Raw genomic sequence first — 26,553 nt, 5'->3', positions numbered from 1 at the left:
AATTTACTCGTACTAGTACGGCACCAACCCTGGCACGTAAGCCATACGGCACCAACCCTGAAAGGGTTAACCCTTTCAGGGTCCGTCCCATAGATCTACGGCTTTACGTTCAGGGTCCAAACCGTAGATCTACGCCATGAGCTCAGCTCACTCTGATAAACTGTGAGTGGTACATTTGGGCCTAGATATGAGAGAATACATCTATGTGGTATGTGTGCACCACATAAAACAGATCCTGCAGCACACTGTGTATAATGAGAGAAAAAAAATGAAATCATGATTTTTCGATTAAAACAGCAACTTTGCAGTGTTTTTTCGTATGTTTTTTATAGTTGTATTTGCGATTTCGTGGTCTCATTTGATAGAATGGAAGACATATTACAGAAATAGAGATGATTTTGATTGGTTTTAGCACTGGAAATGGCTTGAAACTGAGCTCAAAGTAGCAGAAATGTTAAATTTTTGCCGATATTCAAGAGTAAACAAACGACCTCACACGTCTAATACACGTCAGCTGGTGGGTCTAATATACATTCACAAATATGGTGATGATATTTATACAATTATTACAGTATTGCATAACAGTAAATCTTCTATTTTTTGGTGTGAATAAAAATTCATTATGTGAATAAAAAATCAAAATGGAATTTATTTGTAAAGCCTCAAAACATAACTAATGAACAGAGGAAATGTTAGTTTAGTGCCAGGAATGCCTACATTGTTCATTCTGGACCCTATTTTGAAATTGGAATATTTTGAACTTTGTGTTAAATTGGCCAAATTAACAATTTCCGATCACTTTATTTTGTCGTTGAAACAGTTGACTTGGCGATTTCTTGTGCTCAATCGATAGAATAGAAGTAATACTAGTGAAATAGCTGAGAATTTGGTCGGCTGGAATAATGTAATTGGCCTAAAATGGGAGTCGAAGTCGGCAAAATTGCCGATTCGTAAATATCGCTGACACATCAAAATTCGCGAGAGCATAATTTCGTCAGTTTTCCATCAAATTTCGTACTTTTTGTTTTATTACCTTCACAAAAAGATTCTCAAGCATTTCATAAGAAAAAATAACTAATTTTTTTTTTTTTAAATTCTTGGACACTGGGGCACCACTTCAGATTTTGGCCTTGGACCCTGAAGGGGTTAACTGCCTATCTTCCCCACCTTCCCCATTTCTTGAGCATCCAGCAGGCTGTGTGAGTGCATGGAGACTAAGTGGTTTTAATGGATCTGTTGATGGAGTGTGAGCATGGTAAGGTTTATTATGGAATTCAGGGGAAACTAGTTCACTGGACTTGAGTCCTGGAGGAGGGAAGGGCTGTGCCCACACACTGATGGAGGGGTGGTAAGGTTGCAGTCAGGGGGCAATCTAAATGTAATGTCAGCACATTTCAAGCATTACAGTAATTGAATGAATGTGTTTCCTTTCTTTGGGTCACCACTCCTTCTTCTTCTTCTTCTTCTTCTTCTTCTTCTTCTTCTTCTTCTTCTTCTTCTTCTTCTTCTTCTTCTTCTTCTTCTTCTTCTTCTTCTTCTTCTTCTTCTTCTTCTTCTTCTTCTTCTTCTTCTTCTTCTTCTTCTTCTTCTTCTTCTTCTTCTTCTTCTTCTTCTTCTTCTTCTTCTTCTTCTTCTTCTTCTTCTTCTTCTTCTTCTTCTTCTTCTTCTTCTTCTTCTTCTTCTTCTTCTTCTTCTTCTTCTTCTTCTTCTTCTTCTTCTTCTTCTTCTTCTTCTTCTTCTTCTTCTTCTTCTTCTTCTTCTTCTTCTTCTTCTTCTTCTTCTTCTTCTTCTTCTTCTTCTTCTTCTTCTTCTTCTTCTTCTTCTTCTTCTTCTTCTTCTTCTTCTTCTTCTTCTTCTTCTTCTTCTTCTTCTTCTTCCACACCAGCCGTATCCCACCAAGGCGGGGTGGCCCAAAAGGAAAAACGAGAGCTTCTCCTTTTACATTTAGTAATATATACAGGAGAAGGGGTTACTAGCCCCTTGCAACATGCATAGCTTACGGAGGAAGAATTCTGTTCCACTTCCCCATGGAGAGAACAGGAAATAAACAAGAACAAGAACTAGTAAGATAATAGAAGAAAACCCAGAGGGGTGTGTACATATATATACGTATATGCTTGTACATGTATGTGTAGTGTGACCTAAGTGTAAGAAGAAGTATCAAGACACCTGAAATCTTGCATGTTTACGAAACAGAAAAATAGACACCAGCAATCCTACCATCATGTATAACAATTACAGGCTTTCGTTTTACACTCACTTGGCAGGACGGTAGTACCTCCCTGAGCGGTTGCTGTCTACCAACATACTACCTAGGTTTTTTTTTTTTTTATATGGTTTTAAAAGGTTAGGTTAAAGTTGCTACCTTTATTTACAAGCAAAGAGTTGCAACCTACCTTGGCTTGTTTGAAAGTATTTTTTTTATGAGATATACTAATTTGAGGAGGCTGGAGGTAGTGGAGATGTCGTGTCTAAAGGCAGTGTGTGGTGTAAATATTATGCAAGGAATTTGTTGTGTGGAAATTAGGAGATGTGGAGTTAGAAAACGTATTATTCAGAGGGCTGAAGAGGTGTTATTAAGGTGGTTTGGTCATTTAGAGAGGATAAAGGAAAATAGAATGACTTGGAGGGTACGTATATAAATCTGTAGCGGAGGGGAGGGGAGGATAGGGGTCATCCTAGGAAAGGATGGAGGGAGGGGGTAAAAGAGGTTTTCTGTGTAAGGGACCTGGACATGTAGCAGGCATGTGTGAGTGTGTTAGATAGGAGTGAATGGAGATGAATAGTTTGTGGGACCTGACGAGCTGTTGGAGTGTGAGCAGGGCAATATTTTGTGAGGGAATTCAGGTAAATTGGTTAGCCAGACTTGAGTACTGGAGGTAGGAAGTACAATGCCTGCACTTTATTGGAGGGGTTTGGGATATTGGCTGTTTGAAGTGACGTCTTAACGGTCTTATCTGGGCACCTCTGCAAAGACAGTGATTATGTGTGAATGATGGTGAAAGTGTTCCTTTCTTTTTTGGATCACCCTGCTTTTGTGGGAGACGGCTGATGTGTTGAAAAAAAAAATGTACCAATAGGGAACAGGATGAAGTTGGAGCCATCTGTTGGCCAGCAATTTTATTTGGTCATCAAGATTTATTTCATTTATGTCATTATGCTGCACGAACATGTTCCAGACTCGAGTCATCTTAGGAATAAATGATCTCAAATGAAGTGATCTGGAGAAGGGTACAGTTAGTGTAGTTGCTGTTTGCTGCCTGTCTTATTGTGTAGAAGCTCACTTCTTGCTGTGTGCAGAGTGGAGCCAAGTGTTGGCCTTGTACTTAACAGTTTGGCCACCCACATCCCTCTGGTGTTGAAGGCTCTACTGAAATGACAGGTCTGTCCAGGCATGGTCCAGACAAGAGATGAAGCATCTTGCTCTGTTCTCTTTTCTGTCATAAAGTCACAGATGAGACATTGGTGACAGGGAATCCAAGAAAGTGGAGCATACTCAAGGTGTGAGCATATTTGTGCCTCACACAGAATCTTGCAACCTCTGCTATCGAGCAGATTTGACATACATTGTACATCTAAGTGCTTTATCACTCACTTTCCCATTTTGATGTCCTTAACCCTTTGACTGTTTCAGTCATATATGTATGTCTTACGAGCCACCGTTTTTGACGTTTTAATATGCCAAAATTCTAGCAGCTTCAAATCAAGCAGGAGAAAGCTGGTAGGCCCACATGTGAGACAATGGGTCTCCATTGTCAGTGTGCACCATATAAAAAAAATCAGGGGGCCAGTGGTGCAATGTGGGAATGCCATTTCAGTAGTCCTTGTTCATCATGCCTAGCAGTAAGAAATATCTAGCTCCCTGGCAAATCTTAGACTCTTCTCTTCCCAAGTGATGCTCTAACACAGACGGAAGTGTTGGTGAAGATCATTATCATGGTTTTGAGGAGTTTGTGACCAAAAACATTGCCCAGGATACCAGAAAAATGAAGGAGAATGAAGAATGAAGGAAAATTAGAGAGAATGAAGGAGAAAGATAATTAGTCCTTGTTCATCATGCCTATCAGTAAGAAATATTTGACTCCCCAGCAAATCTTTGACTCTTCTCTTCCCAAGTGATGCTCTAGTACAGATGGAAGTGTCGGTGAAGATCAGTTTCATGGTTTTGAGGAGTTTGTGACCAAAAGCATTGCCCAGGATACCAGAAAAATGAAGGAGAATGAAGGAGAAAGATTATTATGTAGGATTGAGGGGAAGCAAGCATCCGACCCCATTGTTTTGACACTCGGTATGGGGAGTGAGTAATGATACAATATTTCATTTTGACAGCTACTCAGCACATTCAGAAGTCCACACACACACACACACAACACAAGCTGACTGAAGATAATAGCAGTTATATGAAAGTGTCCAGTGACTATATATGTGTATAAATATCATAGAAACCAGAAGGAAGGAAGGAATGAATAAATAAAGAAAGAATGAAGACAAAGGAAGGTAGGTAGGAAGGAATGATGACACATTTACCTAGGATAACTACCTAACACAACTGTCTGCTACTACTAGGATGAAAACTGCTCAGATGAGGTGTTTTGTCTGTGCACATAGAAAAAAAATGCCCACAAAAATGCAGACACACTCGTTTTATGTGCGAGAAGTGTAAAACACCATTGTGTATGAAACCATGTTTCAAAGAGTTCCACAAACTGCAGAACTTCTAGAAACATGTCCAGTGACTGTACATTTGTATATATATATATATTATAGGACAATAGTAATAAAAAAATTTTTGTATTGTTTGTGTAAACAAGTTTTGTAAACAATATATTGATAATTATGTTTGTGTGCTTATTGTGTTGTGTACAACAAGTGTTTACTATATGTATATTGCACCTTACTTTGGTCTCACAGGCCACATAAGATACCTGAAAAATAAAGTAGTGGATAAAGCAAGATACCTTCGAATGGAAGTAAAACAAAGTTTACCGGGTGAGTGGCATTCGCCGCTGTTGCCATACGCGGCTCATTTTCTGCCGAATTTACGCCTCTATATCTTGGTAAGTACTGATGGCAAAAAAATTAGTTTGGGCTTACAACAATCAGAAAAATAATCTTAACATTTTCATAAGATTTTTTTTTTTTTTCGAATATTTTTTGACACCAGGAGACACTTCAGAATTTGGGGTTTCGACAGTCAAAGGGTTAATAGTAGTAGCTGTTACCTCATTTTGAGTTATTTCTTTGGCTGTATTTGATCATTTTTTATTGCATCCTAGAATCACATTAATTTATATCACTGTTGTGTGTTTTCATGAAGTTCTTGATTATCTTCAGGTTCTGTCTACTGCTAACAATCAAACAGCAGCAGCTACTGCAGCAGTTCGCATTCCTTCACCTGCTGCCCCTACCCAAGTTAGTTTTCCTATGTGCTTGTGTACCTCTTACAAAGTGTGACTAGTGCCAGTTTGTTTTTATTTTGCATGTGAAGGGAGGCAGAAGAGGAAGAGAAGAGAGCACAAGACAGCTACTTAACTCCCTCAAGATTATATATAAAATATACAGTAGTCTAGGATTGTATTATAATGTCCACCAGTTATGCTTTCACAATTTCCGTGTAGTGTTTTTTTACTATGTATTTATGTACTTATATGTGGGTTGGTTTGCAGATCCTAAGCTCAAATATTTTATCTTATGATTCATGAAGATGGTTCCTTGGCTTGCAATTGCCATACTGTAGTACATCTTGACACTTTCAGGGTCAAGACCCCTTTATCCTGAACTCGTTCTGGGGTCCCAAAAATTTTCGAAAAAAATTTTTTTTTACCAGAATCTTAAGAATATTTTTCTAAGTGTTATAGAAGAAAAAAATTTTGCGATCAATACTTACCGAGACATACAGGTGTGAAGCTGACAGAAAGTGAACCAGTTATGGCAACATCGCCGACTGCCAGTCACTCAGTAATATTATACAGTGGACCCTCAGTTAACGATTTTAATCCGTTCCAGAGAGCGTGTCCTTAACTGATTTTATCGTTATCCGATTTAATTTTCCCTGTAAGAAATGATGGAAATCCAATTAATCCGTTCCTGCTGTCAGGAGGCTTGACAGAATAGTACTTCAATATGACACTATTATCAACTCTGCGGCTTATTTATCTATCACAATTTGTCTAATATGACATAATAAACAATATTAATAACATAGAAACATGACATATACTCTAGAATTAATAAAATATGTCATAATGTATGTGAGGAGAAAGTGCTGGAAGTGTTGTTGTTGGGTTTATAAGGGCCACTGAGAGAAGCCATACATATTAGTGGTGGAGGAGGCTTCTGCCACCACCACAATCCACAAACAATATATGGGGAAGTGGAATAAGAATATTTCCTCCGTAAGACATGCGTGTTGTAAAAGTCAACTAAAATTCCGGGAACAATGGGCTAGTAACCCCTTTTCCTGTAAAGATTACTAAAAAGAATAAGAAGAAGAAAATTGTCAAAGTGGGAAGTCTGAATGTGTGTGGATGTTGTGCAAATGATAAAGAGATGATTGTGGATGTTATGAATGAGAAGAAGCTGGATGTCCTGGCTTTAAGTGAAACAAAGCTGAAGGGGGTGGGAGAGTTTCAATGGAGAGGAATAAATGGGATTAGGTCAGGGGTTTCAAACAGAGTTAGAGCTAAAGAAGGAGTAGCAATAATGTTGAAGGATAAGCTATGGCAGGAAAAGAAGGCCTAGAAATGTATTAATTCAAGGATTATGTGGAGTAAAATAAAGATTGGATGTGAAAAGTGGGTTACAATAAGCGTGTATGCACCTGGAGAAGAGAGAAGTGTAGAGGAGAGAGAGAGAGATTTTGGGAAATGTTGAGTGAATGCGTGGGGAGTTTTAAATCAAGTGTGAGAGTAATGGTGGTTGGGGATTTCAATGCTAAAGTGGGTAAAAATGTTATGGAGGGAGTAGTAGGTAAATTTGGGGTGCCAGGGGTAAATGTAAATGGGGAGCCTTTAATTGAGCTATGTGTAGAAAGAGATTTGGTAATAAGTAATACATATTTTATGAAAAAGAGGATAAATAAATATACAAGGTATGATGTAGCACGTAATGAAAGTAGTTTATTAGATTATGTATTGATGGATAAAAGGTTGATGGGTAGGCTCCAGGATGCGCATGTTTATAGAGGGGCAACTGATATATCGGATCATTATTTAGTTGTAGCTACAGTTAGAGTAAGAGGTAGATGGGAAAAGAGGAAGGTGGCAACAACAAGTAAGAGGGAGGTGAAAGTGTATAAACTAAGGGAGGAGGAAGTTCGGGTGAGATATAAGCGACTATTGGCAGAAAGGTGGGCTAGTGCAAAGATGAGTAGTGGGGGGGTTGAAGAGGGTTGGAATAGTTTTAAAAATGCAGTATTAGAATGTGGGGCAGAAGTTTGTGGTTATAGGAGGGTGGGGGCAGGAGGAAAGAGGAGTGATTGGTGGAATGATGAAGTAAAGGGTGTGATAAAAGAGAAAAAGGTAGCTTATGAGAGGTTTTTACAAAGCAGAAGTGTTATAAGAAGAGCAGAGTATATGAAGAGTAAAAGAAAGGTAAAGAGAGTGGTGAGAGAGTGCAAAAGGAGAGCAGATGATAGAATGGGAGAGGCACTGTCAAGAAATTTTAATGAAAATAAGAAAAAATTTTGGAGTGAGTTAAACAAGTTAAGAAAGCCTAGGGAAAGTATGGATTTGTCATTTAAAAACAGAGTAGGGGAGTTAGTAGATGGGGAGATGGAGGTATTAGGTAGATGGTGAGAATATTTTGAGGAACTTTTAAATGTTAAGGAAGAAACAGAGGCAGTAATTTCATGCACTGGTCAGGGAGGTATACCATCTTTTAGGAGTGAAGAAGAGCAGAATGTAAGTGTGGGGGAGGTACGTGAGGCATTACGTAAAATGAAAGGGGGTAAAGCAGCTGGAACTGATGGGATCATGACAGAAATGTTAAAAGCAGGGGGGGATATAGTGTTGGAGTGGTTGGTACTTTTGTTTAATAAATGTATGAAAGAGGGGAAGGTAAATAGGGATTGGCGGAGAGCATGTATAGTCCCTTTAAAGGGAAAGGGGACAAAAGAGACTGTAAAAATTATAGAGGAATAAGCTTACTGAGTATACCAGGAAAAGTGTACGGTAGGGTTATAATTGAAAGAATTAGAGGTAAGACAGAATGTAGGATTGCGGATGAGCAAGGAGGTTTCAGAGTGGGTAGGGGATGTGTAGATCAAGTGTTTACATTGAAGCATATATGTGAACAGTATTTAGATAAAGGTAGGGAAGTTTTTATTGCATTTATGGGTTTAGAAAAGGCATATGATAGAGTGGATAGAGGAGCAATGTGGCAGATGTTGCAAGTATATGGAATAGGTGGTAAGTTATTAAATGCTGTAAAGAGTTTTTATGAGGATAGTGAGGCTCAGGTTAGGGTGTGTAGAAGAGAGGGAGACTTCTTCCCGGTAAAAGTAGGTCTTAGACAGGGATGTGTAATGTCACCATGGTTGTTTAATATATTTATAGATGGGGTTGTAAAGGAAGTAAATGCTAGGGTGTTCGGGAGAGGGGTGGGATTAAATTATGGGGAATCAAATTCAAAATGGGAATTGACACAGTTACTTTTTGCTGATGATACTGTGCTTATGGGAGATTCTAAAGAAAAATTGCAAAGGTTAGTGGATGAGTTTGGGAATGTGTGTAAAGGTAGAAAGTTGAAAGTGAACATAGAAAAGAGTAAGGTGATGAGGGTGTCAAATGATTTAGATAAAGAAAAATTGGATATCAAATTGGGGAGGAGGAGTATGGAAGAAGTGTATGTTTTCAGATACTTGGGAGTTGACGTGTCAGCAGATGGATTTATGAAGGATGAGGTTAATCATAGAATTGATGAGGGAAAAAAGGTGAGTGGTGCATTGAGGTATATGTGGAGTCAAAAAACGTTATCTATGGAGGCAAAGAAGGGAATGTATGAAAGTATAGTAGTACCAACACTCTTATATGGGTGTGAAGCTTGGGTGGTAAATGCAGCAGCGAGGAGACGGTTGGAGGCAGTGGAGATGTCCTGTTTAAGGGCAATGTGTGGTGTAAATATTATGCAGAAAATTCGGAGTGTGGAAATTAGGAAAAGGTGTGGAGTTAATAAAAGTATTAGTCAGAGGGCAGAAGAGGGGTTGTTGAGGTGGTTTGGTCATTTAGAGAGATTGGATCAAAGTAGAATGACATGGAAAGCATATAAATCTATAGGGGAAGGAAGGCGGGGTAGGGGTCGTCCTCGAAAGGGTTGGAGAGAGGGGGTAAAGGAGGTTTTGTGGGCAAGGGGCTTGGACTTCCAGCAAGTGTGCGTCAGCGTGTTAGATAGGAGTGAATTGAGACGAATGGTACTTGGGACCTGACAATCTGTTGGAGTGTGAGCAGGGTAATATTTAGTGAAGGGATTCAGGGAAACCGGTTATTTTCATATAGTCGGACTTGAGTCCAGGAAATGGGAAGTACAATGCCTGCACTTGAAAGGAGGGGTTTGGGATATTGGCAGTTTGGAGGGATATGTTGTGTATCTTTATATGTGTATGCTTCTAGACTGTTGTATTCTGAGCACCTCTGCAAAAACAGTGATAATGTGCGAGTGTGGTGAAAGTGTTGAATGATGAAAGTATTTTCTTTTTGGGGATTTTCTTTCTTTTTTGGGTCACCCTGCCTCGGTGGGAGATGGCCGACTTGTTGAAAAAAAAAAAAAATTATGAATAAGAAATACACCTTCCATCCAACTTAGGACCTGCTCGACGTATGTCCACTCGACTTACGACCATACATCTGGCAGCTGGGCTGGGCCGCCCATGAACCAACAGGTATTACACACGAAGCAGAGTTGTCTCATCTTCAATATGATGCTAATATCGCTATACAGCTTATTTATCTATCACAATTCATCTAATATGACATAATAAACAATATAAATAATATAAAAACCTGATATACGCTCTAGAATGAATAAAATATGAACTTAACTACTTTAAACTCCACATCTTGTACCTGTGCTGGTGTGCAGGTACACATTAAAATCATTAAGAGTGTGTAATTGGTCTTGAAGATGCTATATTAACCCTTTGACTGTTTCAGTCATATATATACGTCTTACGAACCAAAATGTTTGACGTGGTCTGTGTGCACCATATGAAAAAAAATCCTGCAGCACGCATTGCATAATGAGAAAAGAAAAACTCCAACTGTGTTTTTGGATTAAAACACTGACGTTGTGGTGTATTTTCGTATAGTATTTATGATTGTATTTTCGTTTTTTTGGTCTGATTTGACAGAATGGAAAACATATTATAGAAATAGAGGCAATTTTGATTGGTTTTACTATGAAAAGGACCTTGAAATGGAGCTCAAAGTAGGGGAAATGTTTGATTTCTGCCGATGTTCAAGAGTAAACAAATGATGTCATTGTCCAATAAAATGTCTAACTAGCCATTCTATGATGCAGTCATGAATGGGTTGACATGATTTATACAATTACAATATTGCAGTAGTCTGCATAACAGTAAATTTTCTATTTTTTGCTTGAATAAAAATTCAAAATAGAAAGCAAGAGTAATATCAAAGGGACCTGGAGACATGACTGATGAACAAAGAAAATGTCATTTTAGAGCCAGGGATGTCTGCATTGTTCATTTTGGACCCTATTTTGAAATTGGTATATTTTTTAATTTGCATGAAATCGGCCAAATTGCAAATTTCTGACCACGTTACTGGGTAGTTGAAATCGGTAAATGGGCAGTTTCTTGTACTCAGTCGATAGAACAAAGGGAGTTCTAAAGAAACAGCTATGAGTTTGTTCGACTGAAACAATGGAATGAGCTGAAAATAGGGCTCAAATTGGGCGAAATCGCCGATTCGTAAATATCACCGAGGTCACTAACTTCACGAGAGCGTAATTCCGTAAGTTTTCTATCAAATTTCGTTCGTTTGGTATCATTACCATCGGGAAAAGATTTTCTATCATTTCATAAGTTTTTTTTTTTTTTTTTTTTCAAAAAATTTTCGACACCAGGAGACACCTCAGGATTTGGGGTTGCAACGGTCAACGGGTTAATAATGATAATAATAACAAAATAATAATCACTCTGAGCCACATTAAATGTGTATAAAACGTTAATATAGACATTTTGCTTAATCTATGATTTTTTTTTCAAAATTATTTAATAAACACGCTATGTAACATATAAATTAACATAAATATGAGATGTTTTTCCAGTCAGCTTGACAGAGTGAACAAAAAACCATTCGTGTCCAGGCTGGCAACAACAACTAGTTTGTTTACAAAACTCGCTAACCTTCTACACTGTCATTCTCTCTCTCGTTTATTCATTTAATCTTGTTTACTCGCCTCTCACTCTACATTAAGACTACAGATATTTTAAGGTAAGTAATGAGTAAACACCATATTATATTATAGTTTAATAATATTATTATTATTAGTACATACATTCAGTTGCTACTCCTACTTACACTTTGGTCACACTTCACAGACACGCACATGCATATATATATACATACATCTAGGTTTTTCTCCTTTTTCTAAATAGCTCTTGTTCTTCTTTATTTCTTCTATTGTCCATGGGGAAGTGGAAAAGAATCTTTCCTCCGTAAGCCATGCGTGTCGTATGAGACGACTAAAATGCCGGGAGCAATGGGCTAGTAACCCCTTCTCCTGTAGACATTTACTAAAAAAGAGAAGAAAAACTTTATAAAACTGGGATGCTTAAATGTGCGTGGATGTAGTGCGGATGACAAGGAACAGATGATTGCTGATGTTATGAATGAAAAGAAGTTGGATGTCCTGGCCCTAAGCGAAACAAAGCTGAAGGGGGTAGGAGAGTTTCAGTGGGGGGAAATAAATGGGATTAAATCTGGAGTATCTGAGAGAGTTAGAGCAAAGGAAGGGGTAGCAGTAATGTTAAATGATCAGTTATGGAAGGAGAAAAGAGAATATGAATGTGTAAATTCAAGAATTATGTGGATTAAAGTAAAGGTTCGATGCGAGAAGTGGGTCATAATAAGCGTGTATGCACCTGGAGAAGAGAGGAATGCAGAGGAGAGAGAGAGATTTTGGGAGATGTTAAGTGAATGTATAGGAGCCTTTGAACCAAGTGAGAGAGTAATTGTGGTAGGGGACCTGAATGCTAAAGTAGGAGAAACTTTTAGAGAGGGTGTGGTAGGTAAGTTTGGGGTGCCAGGTGTAAATGATAATGGGAGCCCTTTGATTGAACTTTGTATAGAAAGGGGTTTAGTTATAGGTAATACATATTTTAAGAAAAAGAGGATAAATAAGTATACAAGATATGATGTAGGGCGAAATGACAGTAGTTTGTTGGATTATGTATTGGTAGATAAAAGACTGTTGAGTAGACTTCAGGATGTACATGTTTATAGAGGGGCCACAGATATATCAGATCACTTTCTAGTTGTAGCTACACTGAGAGTAAAAGGTAGATGGGATACAAGGAGAATAGAAGCATCAGGGAAGAGAGAGGTGAAGGTTTATAAACTAAAAGAGGAGGCAGTTAGGGTAAGATATAAACAGCTATTGGAGGATAGATGGGCTAATGAGAGCATAGGCAATGGGGTCGAAGAGGTATGGGGTAGGTTTAAAAATGTAGTGTTAGAGTGTTCAGCAGAAGTTTGTGGTTACAGGAAAGTGGGTGCAGGAGGGAAGAGGAGCGATTGGTGGAATGATGTAAAGAGAGTAGTAAGGGAGAAAAAGTTAGCATATGAGAAGTTTTTACAAAGTAGAAGTGATGCAAGGAGGGAAGAGTATATGGAGAAAAAGAGAGAGGTTAAGAGAGTGGTGAAGCAATGTAAAAAGAGAGCAAATGAGAGAGTGGGTGAGATGTTATCAACAAATTTTGTTGAAAATAAGAAAAAGTTTTGGAGTGAGATTAACAAGTTAAGAAAGCCTAGAGAACAAATGGATTTGTCAGTTAAAAATAGGAGAGGAGAGTTATTAAATGGAGAGTTAGAGGTATTGGGGAGATGGAGGGAATATTTTGAGGAATTGTTAAATGTTGATGAAGATAGGGAAGATGTGATTTCGTGTATAGGGCAAGGAGGAATAACATCTTGTAGGAGTGAGGAAGAGCCAGTTGTGAGTGTGGGGGAAGTTCGTAAGGCAGTAGGTAAAATGAAAGGGGGTAAGGCAGCTGGGATTGATGGGATAAAGATAGAAATGTTAAAAGCAGGTGGGGATATAGTTTTGGAGTGGTTGGTGCAATTATTTAATAAATGTATGGAAGAGGGTAAGGTACCTAGGGATTGGCAGAGAGCATGCATAGTTCCTTTGTATAAAGGCAAAGGGGATAAAAGCGAGTGCAAAAATTATAGGGGGATAAGTCTGTTGAGTATACCTGGTAAAGTGTATGGTAGAGTTATAATTGAAAGAATTAAGAGTAAGACGGAAAATAGGATAGCAGATGAACAAGGAGGCTTTAGGAAAGGTAGGGGGTGTGTGGACCAGGTGTTTACAGTGAAACATATAAGTGAACAGTATTTAGATAAGGCTAAAGAGGTCTTTGTGGCATTTATGGATTTGGAAAAGGCGTATGACAGGGTGGATAGGGGGGCAATGTGGCAGATGTTGCAAGTGTATGGTGTAGGAGGTAGGTTACTGAAAGCAGTGAAGAGTTTTTACGAGGATAGTGAGGCTCAAGTTAGAGTATGTAGGAAAGAGGGAAATTTTTTCCCAGTAAAAGTAGGCCTTAGACAAGGATGTGTGATGTCACCGTGGTTGTTTAACCCTTTGACTGTCGCGGCCATATATATATGTTTTACGAGGTGCCGTGTTTGACGTATATATACTCATAAATTCTAGCGGCTTCAAATCAAGCAGGAGAAAGCTGGTAGGCCTACATGTGAGAGAATGGGTCTGTGTGGTCAGTGTGCACCATATAAAAAAAATCCTGGAGCACGCAGTGCATAATGAGAAAAAAAAAACTCCGACCGTTTTTTTTTAATTAAAATGCCAACTTTGTGGTCTATTTTCGTATAGTATTTATGGTTGTATTCTCGTTTTCTTGGTCTCATTTGATAGAATGGAAAACATATTACAGAAATAGAGGTGATTTTGATTGATTTTACTATAAAAAGAACCTAGAAATGGAGCTCAAAGTAGGTGAAATGTTTGATTTTTGCCAATGTTCAAAAGTAAACAAATGATGCCATTGTCCAATAAATGTCCAACTAGCCATTCTAATATGCAGTCATGAATGGGTTGATGTTATTTATACAGTTATTACAGCATTGCAGTAGTCTGCATAATAGTAAGTCTAATATTTTTTGTTTGAAAAAAAATTAAAAATAGAAAGCAAGAGTAATATCAGAAGGGCCTGGAGACGTGACTGATGAACAAAGAAAATGTTATTTTAGAGCCAGGAATGTCTGCATTGTTCATTCTGGACCTTATTTTGAAATTGTCATATTTTTTAGTTTTCGTGAAATTGGCCAAATTGCAAATTTCTGACCACATTATTAGGTAGTTGAAATCAGTAAATGGGCAGTTTCTTGTATTCAATCGATAGAAAATATGAAGTTCTAAAGAAATAGCTATGAGTTTGGGCGACTGGAACAATGGAATTAGCCGAAAATAGGGCTCAAAGTGGGCGAAATTGCCAATTTGTAAACAGCGCCGAGGTCGCTAACTTCGCGAGAGCATAATTCCGTCAGTTTTCCATCAAATTTCGTTTTTTTTGGTGTCATTACAATCGGGAAAAGATTCTCTATCATTTCATAAGAAAAAATTTTTTTTTTTTTTTTTTAAATTTTGCGACACCAGGAGACACCTCAGGATTGGGGGTTGCGACAGTCAAAGGGTTAATATATTTATAGATAGGGTTATAAGAGAAGTAAATGCGAGGGTCTTGGCAAGAGGCGTGGAGTTAAAAGATAAAGAATCACACACAAAGTGGGAGTTGTCACAGCTGCTCTTTGCTGATGACACTGTGCTCTTGGGAGATTCTGAAGAGAAGTTGCAGAGATTGGTGGATGAATTTGGTAGGGTGTGCAAAAGAAGAAAATTAAAGGTGAATACAGGAAAGAGTAAGGTTATGAGGATAACAAAAAGATTAGGTGATGAAAGATTGAATATCAGATTGGAGGGAGAGAGTATGGAGGAGGTGAACGTATTCAGATATTTGGGAGTGGACGTGTCAGCAGATGGGTCTATGAAAGATGAGGTGAATCATAGAATTGATGAGGGAAAAAGAGTGAGTGGTGCACTTAGGAGTCTGTGGAGACAAAGAACTTTGTCCTTGGAGGCAAAGAGGGGAATGTATGAGAGTATAGTTTTACCAACGCTCTTATATGGGTGTGAAGCATGGGTGATGAATGTTGCAGCGAGGAGAAGGCTGGAGGCAGTGGAAATGTCATGTCTGAGGGCAATGTGTGGTGTGAATATAATGCAGAGAATTCGTAGTTTGGAAGTTAGGAGGAGGTGCGGGATTACCAAAACTGTTGTCAACAGGGCTGAGGAAGGGTTGTTGAGGTGGTTCGGACATGTAGAGAGAATGGAGCGAAACAGAATGACTTCAAGAGTGTATCAGTCTGTAGTGGAAGGAAGGCGGGGTAGGGGTCGGCCTAGGAAAGGTTGGAGGGAGGGGGTAAAGGAGGTTTTGTGTGCGAGGGGCTTGGACTTCCAGCAGGCATGCGTGAGCGTGTTTGATAGGAGTGAATGGAGACAAATGGTTTTTAATACTTGACGTGCTGTTGGAGTGTGAGCAAAGTAACATTTATGAAGGGATTCAGGGAAACCGGCAGGCCGGACTTGAGTCCTGGAGATGGGAAGTACAGTGCCTGCACTCTGAAGGAGGGGTGTTAATGTTGCAGTTTAAAAACTGTTGTGTAAAGCACCCTTCTGGCAAGACAGTGATGGAGTGAATGATGGTGAAAGTTTTTCTTTTTCGGGCCACCCTGCCTTGGTGGGAATCGGCCAGTGTGATGATAAAAAAAAAATAATAAAAAAATAAGAGTAAATATAAAAGGATAAACTTATTTATTTATAAATTAAAATGTAAATATTTCTTATTTATAAATTACGTACATACATTGTTTAAGTGTGATAGTGGTGGCGGGTTCTGCTGGTGCCTCCACCACCACCATCAATACGTTCGGCTTCTCTCAGTGGCCCTTATAAAACAAACAATAACACATCCATAACTTTACTGCTCTCATACATTATATATTTTATTCATTCTAAAGTATATATCATGTTTCTATGTTATTAACCCTTTCAGGGTTGGTGCCGTACTAGTACGGCTTGTGCACCAGGGTTGGTGCTGTACTAATACGCATAAATTCTAGCGGCTTCAAATTAAGCGGGAAACAGCTGGTAGGCCTAGATGTGAGAGAATGGGTCTGCATGGTCAGTGTGCATGGTAGGAAAAAATTCTGGGACTCAGTGGTGCATTGCGGGAATGCCATTTTAGTACACCTTGCTCACCATGCCTCGTGGTAAGAAACTCCTCACTCCTCACTCCCAGTGGAAGGAGACAACTGTGGCTGAGATGTATCTTTTCTTTGCCACAATAATGCTTATGCCACATGTGTATAAACACAGTGTGAAATCATACTGGTCAACAGACTGCCTGATTGCAACCCCAGGTTTCAGTGATATAATGGGAGTGAATAGATTTGTGCTACTGTTACGTATGCTTCACTTCTCAGACAAAACCAGGCCTGACAGAAACGACAGGTTATATAAGATTAGGAATGTGTTTGTGTATCTGAAACAAATTCAGTATATATTTTTTGTTGTAAGAATATACTAAAAAAATGAATAAGTGAATATGTTGTGTGTGCCCCGCCACTTGTAAGTGTTGTGTGCCCCGCCACTTGTAAGTGTTACACTTCCAGTTTTGTTTCTTGTTTTATTTTTATTCATATTTTTCATATTTCTTTGAACAAATTCACTCTTAGTGTAATTTCAATTTCTTTTTTTAACGTAAAGTGTTTTCTTTACTCTGAGTAAATTGTTTTGTCTAATTTACAATTAAGAGTTAAAGTGTTCAGTCAGTTTTTCTTCTTATTTTTATTTTTATTATTTCACCTACATTTTCCCAGTGAGACTTTATTGCTGCATTGATTATTTCTACACCTTATTTTGTTGCACTTGTTCTGCAGTGAATTATTTTCTTTTATTGACATTATTATTCTCAGTTCATTATTGTTTGAGTCTTGTTTTTCATTTTATTATTTTTTCCTCATGTTGTCTTTGCATTATATTTTAATTTTGTTTATGCATTCTTAGAAAATATTTAAATTTCCCAGTTATCTCTCATTACATACAATTTAGTGATTTTATTTTATACTTTTTACATTAATTTACAGTTTTATTAGTTGATTTCTTTATTAGCAAGAGTACAGACAGCTCATTTTGCATTTAATTCAGTCTCCAGTAATATTTTTACTTGTAAATTTCAATGTGTTTTTTTTATCTTGTCCAGCAGTCCTTTACATTGAGTTGTCCTTCCTCTTGCAGTGTATCTTAGACATTTTTTTATTACTTCTGCAGAATTAGTTGCATCTCTTTTATTTCAATTTTAGCATTTTATATCATTTTTTATTGTTCATTATTTTTGCCTTATTTATTCTCGTGCAACTTCTTTGCCATTATGTCTCACATACCGTCAAGTGATACTTTAGTGAATGGCGACACTCTGACCTCTCAGGCTACTGCTGCTCCTGTCATCAGTCCTCACAGTTCCTTATCGACTGACAGACCGACCCAGACACTGAGATACTATAGTGTTACTCGTGATTCCCTTGATGCGTTACCTTTATTCAATGGCCATGTACATAGTCTTGAAGCATGGCTTACTGCCATTCATTCTCGTATTAATGCTCTAGTAGTTGAAGGTCCTCCTTCAGAGGAAAGTCTTATCAGACTTGCGAAAGAAGCTCTTCATCGATCCCCTGCTGCTGTTCACGTTGTTGATCTCCTTGATATGCGAGACTTCAGGAATCTTACTAAGTGGTCACAATATGAGGAACTGATTCGTTCTTTTCTCGTACCAGTAAAAACAGCTGATCCATATGTCGTTCTTAGGGAACTAGTGAATGCTACACCCATAACTAATGAATCGTTGAGTGCATTTGCTGTTAGATTAGACAAACTTTTATCATCATTTATCAATGCTGTCCAGTCCTCAGCTTTTGTCCCTGACGAGGATAAACCATCCACAGCATCGTTTGCTAAAATAGCAGCTTTTGGAGCAATCAAAGAACTAATGCCGCCTGCTTCCGTGTGTGCTTATGAGGCTAATCCTCCAACTGTGACGATGGAACCCCTTACAGCCCTAAATCATGTACGTTCCTTGTGCCCCCAGGGTACTTTCCCATGTATCAAAAGTAATTTCACACCTATGCCTCAGTCTGCACCACCTCTTGTTTGCGCCACAGCGACAAATCAGCGATCACCAAGGACCAGTGTACAGAGTTATTATAAACCTCGTAGTATTCATAGTACATTCAGTAACCATAGTCAGCGGACTTGTTACAACTGTGGTTTCTGTGGCCATATTGCAATTAATTGTCCTGATAGTTACCCTAAGAGGCGTCGTACTCATGATGAGTACCAGTCAGATCTTCCCTACTGTACTTATCATAGAATACATGGACATGACACATCTGAGTGCAATGCTCTCTACAACCTTCAGTACTCTAGGTCTTTCCGTGGCCGTTCCAACCGCAGAACCCGTAGAGGAAACAGATATCGTGGTTCTCAAAATAACCAGAACCAGGCTCATTCTTCCAATTCTCAAAATAACCAGAACCAGGCTCATTCTTTCAATTCGGGGGAATTCGAGCGCCCCAGTCAAACCGTCCCATGGTGACAGTAGGTGATAATGAGTACACCATCCCCGTTCACAATTCCTTTGAAGCCTTAAGCAGTCTCGAGAATGACAATCCTGCTGATGATGTTGCTTCACATGTCTCTGATGTATATGATTTTGGGGATGAAGTGGAACAAATCTTTGCTGTTGAGGTGGTTCGGACATGTAGAGAGAATGGAGCGAAACAGAATGACTTCAAGAGTGTATCAGTCTGTAGTGGAAGGAAGGCGGGGTAGGGGTCGGCCTAGGAAGGGTTGGAGGGAGGGGTGTTAATGTTGCAGTTTAAAAACTGTAGTGTAAAGTACCCTTCTGGCAAGACAGTGATGGAGTGAATGATAATCCACCTTTTTGTTTGCATATAACTTCCAATGCAACCATAGGCCCTATAGTGCAAGCATCTGTTCATAATGTGCCCGTTCATTTGTTCATGGACTCTGGTGTGCAAGTCAATATTATCAGGTCTAGTTTGTTTAGGGATAAGCAGTTACGAAATGTCCTTCTCGTAGAACCGACTCATGTGTCCTCCCTTAGTGGAGTAGCTGGTTCTCACCTGCGTGTCCGAGGTCGGACTTCCCTCACCTTTTCTATCCAAGGTAGACACTTCACTGCTTCCTTCCTTGTTGTCGACCAGATTACTTTCCCTGGTGACCTTCTACTGGGATTTGCTTCCATGCGAGACTTACGCATTGTGCTCGACCCTTATCGATGGCATGCCCAAATTGATGACTTGATCGTACCATTTTGGGGTTACCAGCTTGGATCCGAGATCTGCCATACTGCTGCAGAGTACGACATTCAAATTAAGTCCTTACAGGCCAGTGCATTTTCCAGTAGCGTACCCAAGCGGTCAGGCACTGATGATCCTGTCATTCCTGTCTGTGTTCCTGCAACTTCAGACTTGCAAGATAGTGTCCAGTTACCTCAAGTGTCCGAGGATGCTCTGACTACCTTGAGTGCTGAGCCTATCCCTGCAATGTCTGCTAGTTCAAGTAGTAGTTTCTCCACAGGGGACGCCTTGTCGGAAAACGATTACTTGCAACTAGTAATGCCATCTCTTGTTGATGTCACATGCCGTCTGCAGAAAGACGTTTCTGTCGCAGCTAGTGCCCTCACTAGAGTGTCTGTTGTTGTTCCTAGTGTTCCAGATGGTGATAACGTCCTAGTTGACAGTGATTCCTGCAAAGTAAAAGGTCTATTTGTTGAACCATCCTTACATGTTGTAAGAGATAGTAAGATCCATTTCTTCCTAGCTAACACTTCTGGTCACAGTGTTCGTCTCAGAGCAAATACCAATCTTGTTGACCTTGTTCACTATCCTTACCCTGTTCAGGTAGAGGATGAGTTGTCACCTGACCAGTGGGTCGGTGCTATTTCTACCAGGGAGACCTCATCCACTTCACTGGATCAATGTGTTCCACCAGTTGAGGAGAAAGACTTAGCTCCCACTGACTTCCCAGATGAAGTCAAGCATTTGTTGACTCTGTTGAACAAACGTCGTAAAGCCATTGCCATACCAAGTGAGAAGATGGGTATAACGAACTTATTGTCCCATCGTATTCCACTTGAACCTGGTACTAGACCACAGCATGAGTTAGCCAGTGCAACAGAGTTTGATTCTCCCAGAGGTGACACCCATTCTGCATATATCAATCTCAAGCTAGCAGAGTTGGGGTTAAATGTAAATAACCTGTATAGATGAATAATTACAGTATCAACTTATCAGTATTCAAGAATTTTTTTTGTGTGTTCACGTTCTCTCCGAATTCTGAGAGTTAACAGTCTAAATTTGAGTGCACCGAATCTGCCTTTCTGTTAAACACTTCTTTCTTTGTATATATTCCTTCCTCAGAATCCGTAGATCACATGAATACAGATCGATCAATCAAATTTTTTTTATATGAGTTGTGCTATATTATACCTTGTATTGCATTACAGTTTTATTACAGTTTCACTTATGTAAGCTTCCATTCCAATATTCTACTTATGTATGTTATAATGTTCAATTGTTGTGTACTTTGACATTGTATAGAATCAGCCCAAGCCGTACACCTGCCGTCTCTAGTTTGTATTAGTTGTATGTCAGGACGACATACGTTAGCATCGCCGAGCTCTCAGTAGTAGTACCAGTTCCTAGTAACCAGTTACCAGTAACCAGTGTACCAAGATGACTCACTACCAACCGTCTCTGCGTGAATCACTGACTGTATTCATATTGCTGCTGACCATAGCAGGATTTCAAACACCCCCTCACACATAGGCACTGGTGGGTCAGTCAAGATAGAGATTAGAGAGAGGCAGGTCGGCTGTTGGCGCTTTCCATACTTCCGTTATATATTATACGTACTACCAGCCTACGTGAGTATTCTTACCCTATCCACGTATCAAAAACCCACATGACACTGAAACAGAAATTCAGTATATATTTTTATCCCTTCAGCTTCAGGAAGCTTGTTATTGATGAGTCTTTGATTCTGTTCAAAGGAAGACTCATTCAAGTAGTACATACCAAGCAAGAGGAAAAGCTTTGGTATAAAGTTGTTTATGCCTTGTGATTGCTACAGTGGTCTTGTGATGAATATAATTGTGTACACTGGAAGTAATACATTGCGAGATACCAAGAAGTTACTGGGTATCTCCGGTGATGTGGTTAGAACAATGATGGAACCATATCTTGGTAAGGGGCATATATTATGTACTGAAAACTGGTACACAAGCCCTTTACTCAGTGATTTCTTGCGAGTGAACATGACAGATGTGTGTGGCATAGTGCGTGCAAATCGTAAACATATGCCCAAGTTCGACCCTGGCACTCATAGAGGTGAGGTGCAGGTGTTTCCTGCTAAGAACATCATGGCATTTCGGTGGCATGACAAACGAGATGTTACACTGCTGTCATCATTTCACCCTAACGAAATGGCAGACACTGGCAGGCAGCATAGAGAGCAGTGAACCCATTCTAAAACCTGCAGCTGTGATTGACTACACCCTCAATATGCATCCAGTGGACCAATGTGATATGCAGTTTGGGTTTGCTGATTGTGTTTGCAAGAGTTATAAGTGTTACTTAAAACTCTCTTTCCATATTCTGGACATTTTCATGCTCAATGCTTATAATATGTATAAGATGTGGACCAGAAACAAACGACCATATGGCGAATATTGTTTGTCTGTCATCATACAAATAATAATAAAGTGTCAAGGAACAACACCTGCAATAGAAAACCGCCCTCTAAATTATCAGCAACTACCTTCTCGTCTGAAGCATGGTGATCACTTCCTAACAAAACTGCCTGCTACTGCTTTCAAGAAAAAGGCTCAAAGAGGTGTTACATCTGTGCACATACAAAAAATGCCCACAACAATGCAGAGAGACTCGTTTTATGTGTGAGGAGTGTGAAAAACCATTGTGCATGACACCATGTTTCAAAGAGTTCCACAGGCTGCAGAACTTCTAGAAACATGTCTTCTGACTGTGTGTGTATATAAAATATAGAAAAATAGTAATAAACAACTTTTTATATTGTTCATTTGTGTAAACAAGTTTTGTAAACAATAGTGACAACAGTGTTTGTGCAGTTATTGTGTAGTATAGAAAGAGAAAAACTTACAAAATAATGCTCATATTCGTCTCACAGGCCATAAAAGTTACTTGAAAAAAAATAATAGAAAAAAGTACAAAAAAAAAAAAATGATTACTAGGTGACCGGCAGTTGGCGATGTTACCGTATGCCGGTCATTTTCTGTCAACTTCACGCCTCCATATCTCGGTAAGTATTGATGGCAAAAAAAATTTTTTAGCCTATAATGTTTAGAAGAAAAAACTTTTCATAAGATTTTTTTTTTTTTTTTCTGAATTTTTTCCAACCCTGAGAACAGGTTATGTGCAAACAAAAAGGAGGGTTGTCATCCAAAAAGATTTGTTCCACTTCATCCCCAAAATCATCTACGTCAGATACATGTGAAGCGACATCATCGGGCAAGTGGCCATAAAATTAGAAATTCGAACTAAACTCCCTATAGTGGATAGAGTATCTCAATATAAGTTGAATGAGGCTATATAAATGGAATTCTGAGGGTTAGTTTTTGAGCAATTGCTAATCTCCGAAAGGCGAAAATTTTCGCTCTTGCCCTACATGGGGAGTATAAATTTGAACGTTGTAAACTTGCAATTGTTAATAAAACACCCAATAGCTATTTTTTAAATTTATTATACAAACAGACAATATCAAAAACATAAATGGAATTTGTATCAAAACATTTTGTAAGTATTAGAAAAATATAAAAATGAAACAAATAGCAACATGGACACATTGCAAAGGGATAAAACTTTCAAGTCTCATATTCCTGAGATTCATGAGGAAGAGCAATTATTCTATATTGCTGATTGATAGTTCATGTTCATATGCCGGCAAAGGACCATTTTGGAGGTCAGCCTGGGACCACTGAAATTGACCTTGAAGAGCAATATCATCATAAATATGTTCCTCATCAGGGTACTCCTCGATCATAATACCTTTCTTTTTCTTCACTAATTTCTGCTTTTTGGCTGGCCTTTCTTCCTCATCACTTGACACCTCTGCATCCGGTGGCAAGTATTCAACACCACTATCCAGCAATTCTGATTCATCTACCTCTGGTTCTGAGTCACTGCCCTCCAAAATGCAGACATATTTTGACCTGGTGCTGGAGGGCTCCCCGTAAAACAATTTCTCATTGATCTGGAAGGACAATAAAAACCTTGTGTATAGATCCAGACCATTACAGAATTCATATATGCAATAGAAATTTTTTTATAATTATTTATTTTACTGAAATTGTACTATGTCACTTCTCGGGCAGCAATGAAAATATTCGTGCTTCCTTTGTTGCACTTTTTTCAACTGCATGCTACACTCACATTATGCTTCACACAGACTTTATGTATATATCAAAATATGCATAAACTATTCATGTACACACTAAACAACAATCAGTACTTATCGACATTGTAGAGGGTAAAATCCAAGAGTATATTAGTGACACTGGATGGAAAAAACCCACTCTGGGCGACGCCAAGCCACAAGTGTTTATGTTTTGTTCTCTCAGCCCATGGGAAGGCGACAAAGGCCATCACCATTTAGCTGAAGCGACTCAGGGAAAGCTTGTGATTGGTTAGAATTAAAGAACAGGAATCCAGATGCGCAGCACGTGTAGGATGACCCGAGCAAACTTGCACGTGTTTAAGCTAGAAAATTTTCGAGGCTGCGCGACTAAGGGTTAAGGCTTCAAAGGAATTGTGAACGGGGTTGGTGTACTCATTATCACCTACTGTCACCATGGGACAGTTTGACTGGGTTGCTCGAATTCCCCTGAATTGGAAGGAGGAGCCTGGTTCTGGTTAGTCTGAGAACCACGATGTCTTGTTTCCTCTCCTGGTTCTGTGGTTGGAACGGCCACGGAAAGATCTAGAGTGCTGAAGGTTGCAGAGAGCATTGCACTCAGATGTGTCATGTCCATGTATTCTATGATAAGTACAGTAGGGAAGATCTGACTGGTACTCATCATCAGTACAACGCCTCTTAGGGTGACTATCAGGACAATTAATTACAATATGCCCACAGAAACCACAGTTGTAACAAGTCCGCTGACTGTGGCTATTGAATGTACTATGAATACTACAAGGTTGACAATAACGCTGTACACAGGTCCTTTGTGATCGCTGCGATGGCTGACTACCACAATTTGTAGCTGTGGCGCAAACAAGAGGTGGTGCAAACTGAGGCATAGGTGTGAAATTACTTATGGTATACGGGAAAGTACCCTGGGGGCACAAGGAACGTACATGATTTAGGGCTGTAAGTGGTTCCATCGTCACAGTTGGAGGATTAGCCTCATGAGCACACACGGAAGCAGGCAGCATTAGTTCTTTGATTGCTCCAAAAGCTGCTATTTTAGCAAACGATGCTGTGGATGGTTTATCCTCATCAGGGACAAAAGCTGAGGACTGGACAGCATTGATAAGTGATGATAAAAGTTCATCTAATCTAACAGCAAATGCACTCAATGATTCATTAGTCATGGGTGTAGCATTCACAACTTTCCAAAGAAAGACATATGGATCAGCTGTTTTTACTGGTACAAGGAAAGAACAAATCAGTTCCTCATATTGTGACCACTTAGTAAGATTCCTAAAGACTCGCATTTCAAGGAGATCAACAACGTGAACAGCAGCAGGGGACTTCTTTCGCAAGTCTGATAAGACTTTCCTCTGAAGGAAGACTGTCAACTAGAGCATTAACACGAGAACGAATGGCAGTAAACCATGCTTCAAGACTATGTACATGGCCATTGAATAAAGGTAACACATCAAAGGAATCACGAGTAAAACTATAGTGTCTCAGTGTCTGGGTCAGTCTGTCAGTCAATGAAGAACTATGAGGACTGATGACAGGAGCAGCAGTAGCCTGAGAGGTCAGAGTGTTGCCATTCACTAAAGTACTGTATCACTTGAAGGTATGTGAGGCATAATGGCAAAGAAGTTGCACAAAAACAAATAAGGCAAAAATAATGAATAATAAAAATGGCACAAAATGCTAAAATTGAAATAAAAGAGATGTAACTAATTCTGCAGAAGCAATAAAAAAAATGTCTAAGATACACTGCAAGAGGAAGAACAACTCAATGTAAAGGACTGCTGGGCAAGATAAAGAAACACATTGAAATTTACAAGTAAAAATATTACTGGAGACTGAATTAAATGCAAAATGAGCTGTCTGTACTCTTGCTAATAAAGAAATTAACTAATAAAACTAAATCAATGTAATAAGTATAAAATAAAATTACTAAATTGTGTGCAAAGAGAGAGAACTGGGAAATTAAAATATTTTCTAAGAGTGCATAAATAAAATTAAAATATAATGCAAAGACAATATCAGGAAAAAATAACAAAATGAAAAACAGGACACTCAAACAATAATGAACTGAGAATAATAATGCATAAAAATATCAGTAAAAGAAAATAATTCACTGCAGAACAAGTGCAATAAAATAAGGAGCAGAAATAATCAATGCAGCAGTAAAAGTTACACTGGAAAATTGCAGGTTGAACAATAAAAATAATATGAAGAAAGACTGATTGAACACTTTAACTCATAATTGTAAATTAAACAAAACAATTTACTCAAACAGAGTAAAGAAAACACTTTACGTTAAAAATAAGTAAAATTACACTAAGAGTAAATTTGTTCAAAGAAATATGAAAAATATGAATAAAAATAAAACAAGAAACAAAACTTGAAGTGTAACACTTACAAGTGGCGGGGCACACAACACTTACAAGTGGCGGGGCACACAACACTTACAAGTGGCAGGGCACACACAACACTTACAAGTGGAAGGGCACACAACACTTACAAGTGGCAAGGCACACAACACTTACAAGTGGCAGGGCACACACAACACTTACAAGTGGCAGGGCACACAACACTTACAAGTGGCAGGGCACACACAACACTTACAAGTGGCAGGGCACACACAACACTTACAAGTGGCAGGGCACACACAACACTTACAAGTGGCAGTGCACACACAACACTTACAAGTGGTGGGGCACACACAACACTTATAAGTGGTGGTGCACACACAACACTTACAAATGGCGG

General features: G+C 38.9%; 1 protein-coding gene across 2 annotated transcripts in view; it reads left to right on the top strand.

The window, feature by feature from the left end:
- Positions 1–26,553, top strand: part of dom (domino helicase) — a 479,765-nt gene that overhangs the window by 108,113 nt on the left and 345,099 nt on the right. For both annotated transcript variants that reach the window (XM_070088057.1, XM_070088056.1), the window contains exon 9: positions 5,335–5,412. In XM_070088057.1, coding sequence (XP_069944158.1) covers positions 5,335–5,412 — 78 coding nt within the window. The remainder of the gene's footprint in view (positions 1–5,334; positions 5,413–26,553) is intronic.

Source organism: Cherax quadricarinatus, chromosome 23 (genome assembly GCF_038502225.1).
Source record: "Cherax quadricarinatus isolate ZL_2023a chromosome 23, ASM3850222v1, whole genome shotgun sequence".
Taxonomy (NCBI): Eukaryota; Metazoa; Arthropoda; class Malacostraca; order Decapoda; family Parastacidae; genus Cherax; species Cherax quadricarinatus.
The sequence above is the reverse complement of the archived record's forward strand: the minus strand, read 5'-3'. Positions and strand labels throughout refer to the sequence as shown.